The following is a 7196-nucleotide window of genomic DNA, read 5'->3' as shown; positions in this document are numbered from 1 at the left end:
ACAACAACACAAGGGCAATATATCAATATAATAAAAAACAGTTGTGAGTAAATAGATCGTTCATTCATAGCAATTCAAGCTTATAAGAAAATATCCAGTAGGTGGCAGTAGAGACAAATAAGAGATTTAGTGAATGTAATTGTGGTTTCTAGACATTTCTTCCTTATTACAATTGTGGGAAAATGCTAGATATGAATATATCATAGATGTGTGTTAATTAGTTATAAAGTGTTGCGTTAATGTTACAATCTAGCTTCAAGAATCCCTCATTCCACAGATCAGTTATACGTTTTGTACCTGAAGCTGCCGTTCTGGTGTTGTTTTCAAGATTCTAGAGGAGTTTCGTTTTTGAAGGAATGGAAATGTTATGGATTCCACCTCCCCAAGTAAACACACACCTCCCCTTCCCTATATTTGGAATGACTTGCTTGGGACCCCGGGTAATTCTTCCCACCCAGCCAGCCAGCCGACCACTTCATCCGTAGCGGTGAACAGATCACAGAGCCATGTCTCCGAACTGCCACCACCGGGGTCATGCACTGCATCTTCCAGCTGCAGCTTCGAATCACTTTTCGAAACTGCCGAAACCACAACCTTTCCTGTGCCATGAGTTATTTTTACTGCAGCATAACTGGTGCATTACAGAAGCAAGACAAAAACAAAAGTAATGCAGGACAAATACTGCTATCCTCTAACCTCTAATATTTGATGTTTGGTGGTCTGCAGATTACTCCAATGACTCGATAAAACTTTGAAGCGAATGATCTAAAAATCCAATGCAAAACCTTGACAGGGCTTCATTTGCATTCACATTACAGCGGAGCCCAATCATGCTGAAATACCATAAGCAGAGGCAGATCTTGCTGATATCCTTTTCCACCCGAACTTGACTGTGTAGCATAGTTGCAGAGGTGACAAACCCCGCAGGCACGACAGACCGAATTCCATCTTCAAGCCTGAAGTTGAATTAAGCAGAGAGGAAATGTTTCAACATGCCTACGTTGGAGTGGGATGGCCTCACAAAGGCAGAGAGCCACTCTCAGTGTTATGTAAAATCAGGAGAGCTGGATCAGGTACAATATGATTCTCAGCCACAACTTTCCCAATATACAATATACTCTCACGACATCTAATCTGAACCAAAAATGTAAAGGGATAGTTTGACCCACAATAAAAAATGTATGCATTTGAGTCCCATCTAGTTCCATTATATCCAGCTGATATCTCCCAAATTAGGCAACTCTCTCCAAACTCAACCGATGATTAAGCTTCAGGTAATAGGGAAAATACATATTTTGATTTTGAGGTGAACTTTCCCTTTAAAGGAGGCACTACTGTATATTTAAGGCTGTAGGGAGAAAATGAAAAACACCAGAAAAACAACCTAAAAACAGATTAAAGAATGAGAATGATATTGCACATCATTCATCTGTTTTGTTTCTGGTCATTTTGATGGCTGCAAGGATTTAAATCCCGTTTGTTTTATTTTCTCTTGACAGGGTGTCCATTACAGAGCAGCAAAAGGTGAAGTCATAGCTGATCTGGATCTCTTCCCAAACCTGAGCTCCTTGAGTGGAAGCTGATGAGGCATTAATGTCAAACAAATCAATGTTTGACCACAAATGAACACATTTGGATGCTCCTGGTAAACTGATGGGTGCTCAGAATAATTCTGCTTTATATTTTGAATTTACTGAACTAAGTAAACAACCATAACCCTTTTTTCAGGTCCTTTTAAATGTCTTAAGCATGGGAAAGTTTTAACCCCTCGCCTAGTTTTTGTTCCTTTTTCTTTTAAATAGCTTTAAGGTTGCAAAATTCCAGTCTGTCTGACAGTATCGTATATTCAGTATCAGCTTGTTCCGACTATTCATTGAAAGCTGTGTGATGTTTACACTGCTGGGAATATTGAAACCCCTAAGAATCCCTGTTTTCTACCAAATGGATGCAAAACAATAACAGCCTGACAAATGTGAATCTTCAATTTAAAGAATATTTGAGATTCTTTAAATTGAAGTTCTGTGATAGAAATGTTCTCTGGTGAAATTGGTTGAAATTCATGAGGCTGTAAACTTTGAACATGTTATTCTAAGCTCCCAAACTGCTTCCTCCCATCAGTCTTTCATGTTAACAGGATGCTAACTGCTGGCTCCACAAGAAAGCCTGCACTCCTCCCCGGGTGGAGGTAGTCCAGGGTGGAGGGGGCAGGCCCAAATGGCCTCACGGGATTAGCGGCATTGTCAAGGCTCCACCACCACTACAGTCACCTCTGTAATCATCGCGATGTGTTCTCAATACACAACCAGAGCTGCCAGGAAGGGACCTGTCTGCTCTACCATCCCCCACCCCCGGGCACTTTGAAATTCTGCTCACTGTCCTTCAACTTGGACTGAGGGAGAGAGAATATTTTATGCATTTCAGGCCTAGAACACACACACACACACACACACACACACACACACACACACACACACACACACACACACACACACACACACACACAAACACACAAACACACAAACACACAAACACACACTCACACACTCACACAGTAAAGGTATGATATAGAGGTAGATACAATATTCTTGTCTTCAGTATCTACAAAATCATTTAAGACTGATAACTGATGATGTTGTGGTTGTTTTTGAATCCCAAAAACTTCAAAGGCAACACAGAAAGTAAGAAATGACACATCAAGGTATTTGTTTATGTTCCCTTTAATTTCTATTTTTTCCTTCTTTTTTAAAGTATACAGATCAAAGCTAAACATCTTTTTCATGGTTCCTTTTGTCTATTCACAGTCCCATAGTATGGTAACTGAAGGACATCAGGTAATATTCTCACCTGCCCCCCACTCAGTCTGCTCAACCCCCCTTTGGCTGTTCAGACCCCACCCTTTCTGTGGTGACCAATCAAGTTCAAGGCTCAGACTCCTACAGGATAGAGACCCATCTGAGGACATCAGAAAGCAGCACTTTGTCCCAAGACTTCTGCGCCGGTGTGGACAACAGGAGGACACAGTAACATGCAGCACATCCCCGGTAAGTTTTCACCTCATTAGATCTAAATGTGTTGTATGGGCAGACATGATGTCTCAAGTTCTTGCTTTGTGAGAATATATATCCCTGTTTTTGAGGTTTTTGTTGTTGTTTTTTATCCACAGACTCCAAATCGCATCTGAGCATGCCCCAGTCCCCTCCAGCAGCTGAGTCATACCAGCAGGGCTGCATCAGGATGACCCTGGAGAACGCTGATCTCTGGAAGTCCTTTCACGGCATCGGAACAGAGATGATTATAACAAAGCATGGAAGGTAACAATAATGGCCATTGGATTCCAACACTCTCTGCTTTCTGTAAATACCAGTAGTGCTTTGTATTATTTCTCACATGGACCAAAACCTACGACACATGATTTATGCTAAGATTAAAGGCCAGAGACTTTGCACATAGTCTCTAAAACCATTCACTCACACATGACTTTGTATGTTTGTTTCAGGAGAATGTTTCCTCACTGCAGCATCAGTCTGTCCGGGCTGCAGCCTTTTGTCAATTACATCGTCATGATGGACATGGTCCCCGCAGACAGCTTCAAATACAAGGTAAATGCACGTGTATAATCACACCCTGAATACTGTATGCAACTGTTGTTGACCACAATTTGAGGATTAAAAGCAGCAGATTGCCGTATGTAAAACACAGCAGTCTGCAGCCAGACTCGGGCCTGCCCACTCTGGGCCGTCCGCCGCTGCATATCAAAGCCTTTCATTGCTTCCTGTTTGTGCACTCTCGGCTGGAGGCCCAATCAATTAGCATCCCTTCCTTATTCACAATCAGTGAACGAGGAGCAGTCAGCCAGCCATACATTCAACGGCTCTTGCACCAACTGCTGTGGCCCATTTGGTCACAGATATTGCTTTTAGCACACACTTGGAAAAAAAGAGGTGCATAATAAAGGGAAAGTGCTGCAGTGGAGCACCGGGAGAGTTTGTTTCTTTGGGTGGTGGAGGATTTGTGGAAACAGGGATTGCTCATTATTTTTCCTGGTATTTATATATGAATGAAAGTGTTGCTTCATGAAGACTTGTGATTAATCAGACATGTCGGGTCTCACACTTGATAACCTTGCATCCCTCCCTCCCCCCCATTCCTCTGTAGTGGAAAAAGGAGCAGTGGGAGGTCGCGGGGAAGGCGGAGCCCCAGCCCCCGTGTCGGACATTCATGCACCCAGACTCCCCTGCCTCAGGAAGTCACTGGATGAAGCAGTCGTTGTCTTTTCTCAGGATGAAGCTCACCAACAACACCTTGGACCAGCATGGCCATGTAAGGCCATCTTGCATACAGAGTTTAAATAATTATGCTAACCCTATGTGTTTTTACTTCAATCAGTTTGGCTCTTCTCACCCTTCAGATTATCCTGCACTCCATGCATCAATACTACCCAAGGTTTCACGTCACCCAGGCAGACAGTCCTTACACTTTCTGTTGGGGCCCATTTCAGACCTTCTCCTTCCCAGAGACGACCTTCACCGCAGTGACCGCTTACCAAAACCCAAAGGTGTGAACGTTTAGAGCGGTTTTACGAAACATGAATCCAACACAAATGATGATATTCCTGTTTGATTGAAACTAAACAAACACCAACAGTTTTTTGACAAGTATCTCTTCTTGCTTTTTAAGATCACCAAATTGAAGATCGACCACAACCCCTTCGCTAAGGGATTCAGGGAGGGTGGCACCCATTCCCACAGCAAAAGGTAAGAATCAATCAAATGAACAGTATGAAATTATATATTTTTGCCAATATAAACATAAACAGCAGTGAAACATTTAGTCAGATAGGGTGCAAGAGTGTGAAAAATAATCTTTAAATTTGTTTCCCCCTATAGATGTCGTTCAAATAGAAGCCCTCCTGCAAAAAGGGCCACACTGGACAGGAAAGCTCTTTGCAACAGCCCTCCAGGTAAATTCAATTAATGTTATTTTGGAGATTTTACGTCAGCGTGCATACAATCATATCAGACTAGATAAAAATCCTAGGATGACTGTGCCAGTCTGATTCAATATTGTGTTTCTCTTTCAGGCCTGCAGAGGCTGCCCTTCCCTTCTCAGCCAGTGGCGGCAGAGAAGGATCAGGCCTCCACACAGCAGCCACCGAAGGGGGGTGACTTTTCAGCCTCGGCTGTGGAGCAGGACCCATCTGAGAGTCTACACGCCGAGCCCCCAGAGCTGCAGGAGTATGACTACAGCTGCGAAGAACAGATGGTGCCTGCGTCAGTGCCATACCAGCCCTACAGGTATGATTTAAGAGCCTACCCGGGATGAGTCAGATCCGATGACATTTGGACAATCCAGACAAATAAAATGCAAAATAATGATCCGTGAAATTGAACCCCTTTCATTTCTCCAGATCTCTAGAGTATAGCAGATATCCCCTGCCTTCCAACGACGTAGATGCGGCACACAACCTTCATCCAGCCGTCCATCCTCCGCCTCATCCGCTCATCACAGCCGAACACAACCCCCAACAACACAGCTATTACCACCATCCTCACCACCAAAGCCATGCAGCAGATTGGAGCCAGTACCCACTCTTCTCCTACTCCTGTTGGTGAACTGTGGGTACATCATCGATGGAGGATAAAACCACTAAAGCCTTGAAGGAATACTGTTATTATGAGTGGACCAGCAACTGATTGACAGGCCACTCCAGTTGTTAAAAGTGTACAATTGTGTATAATGTGTTGTGTATTTCTGAGACCTACTGAATGTTGGGGTCACTTTGTTTTGTTTTTATCAGATTCGATGGACAAATCCCCCAAATCCTTCATCTGAAGTAGAGACTCACTTTTTTACATTCCTGATCACATGCTTTTGATTAAAATTAAGGACACAATCTGATTTGAAGCAAATGTTGTGAATGTCTGCTCCAAATGTCAATATATTTTGAGATATTTAACTGAAAACCAGAAACGTCGACCTCATGTTGGAAGGGTACGTCTGATGTTTCATCATCATAGATGTTGAGATATTCCACTGGATTAGTGAAAAATGTTGGTGCTGGTGGAGCAAGAAGAAGACTCGAGGGATCACCAAAGTCCTTTGGATTCATCGTCTGGGGAACTTGAATGTATGTACAAAATTTCATCTCAAATGCATCCACTAAATATATCTAAATACTGACAAAAATTGGCTATTAAAATGTCTGTAAAACCCCAACTATGTCTTCAACGGCTGTATTTGAATCCTTTTGAGAACAAGCATTACACAATGAAAGCATATTTAGGAAGGAGTTCAAGAACAATGGAGCAATAGAGAGAGACTATTCAAGAGCAGGTTTGACCTGATAAAGCAATGACAGACATCTAGTGTGGAATTACCATCATAGTCTGGCATAGTTTCCCCAGCAGAAGGCAGGAACGTCTGTGTTGTAAATGTTTTATGAGTGAGAAAGAGAGAGAGAGAGAGAGAGAGAGGGAAGCCATATCTGGGACATTCATACAGCTTCAGGGAGCAGACACGGCAAAGGAATTTTCTAGAGCACAGCAAACGGACGTATTTTAGTGTGAAACACTTTTTTTTAATCACTGTAAAAAATACATTCAGAGATGAAAATCGTGAGTGATACCAGACCTGGAGCAGATGTGCTTTCAGTCTATGTTTCTAAATGCTCTTCATTAAAATCAGTGCAGTAAGAATGTTTGAATATGTGGCATTCTGATTGCAGTATAGTCTTTTTTAACCTCCAGGTCATGCTGAGGTAACCTGGGTCATCTGGGTTAACCATGTAGCCCAGCCCAGATTCCTCTCACCTGCAATAAAATTAATTATAGACCAACGATGGGGTCAATTAGGGAGCATTGCATTAGTTGTAATTCCAGGACAGAAAGGCATTGCAAAATATGTCACAAAAAACAAAATAGTCACAGCATAGTATGCTGGTATGTAGCCACAGTGAGACAACTGAGAAAAAATATCATAGTATAGTTTGTCAAAAAAAGTAATGAAAACAATCAGAATAATATGTCGAAAAAAGTAATGAAAAAAATCAGTATAGTATGTCAAAAAAGTAATGAAAAAAGTCAAAGTATAGGTTGCAAAAAAAGTCATAGTATAGTAAAAAAAAAAAAGTAATGACAAAAGTCAAAGTATAGTATGTCGAAAAAAGTCATGAAAAAAGTCAAAGTATAGTATGTCGA

The 7196-nt window shown here is 41.9% G+C and overlaps 1 protein-coding gene across 1 annotated transcript; it reads left to right on the top strand.

The window, feature by feature from the left end:
• Positions 1-2876: 2876 nt before the first annotated feature.
• On the top strand, positions 2877-6121 carry LOC311029473 (T-box-containing protein TBX6L-like). The gene is made up of 9 exons (XM_084034613.1): positions 2877-3041; positions 3164-3311; positions 3497-3599; positions 4156-4320; positions 4409-4555; positions 4678-4754; positions 4887-4960; positions 5081-5294; positions 5408-6121. Exons 1-9 carry the CDS (start codon positions 3026-3028, stop codon positions 5610-5612), a joined length of 1149 nt encoding a protein of 382 aa, XP_083890739.1. The 5' UTR covers positions 2877-3025; the 3' UTR covers positions 5613-6121.
• The last annotated feature ends 1075 nt before the right edge of the window (positions 6122-7196 follow it).

This window comes from Eutrigla gurnardus (assembly GCF_963514095.1).
Source record: "Eutrigla gurnardus genome assembly, chromosome: 19".
Taxonomy (NCBI): Eukaryota; Metazoa; Chordata; class Actinopteri; order Perciformes; family Triglidae; genus Eutrigla; species Eutrigla gurnardus.
This window is presented reverse-complemented; position numbering and strand designations above follow the sequence as displayed.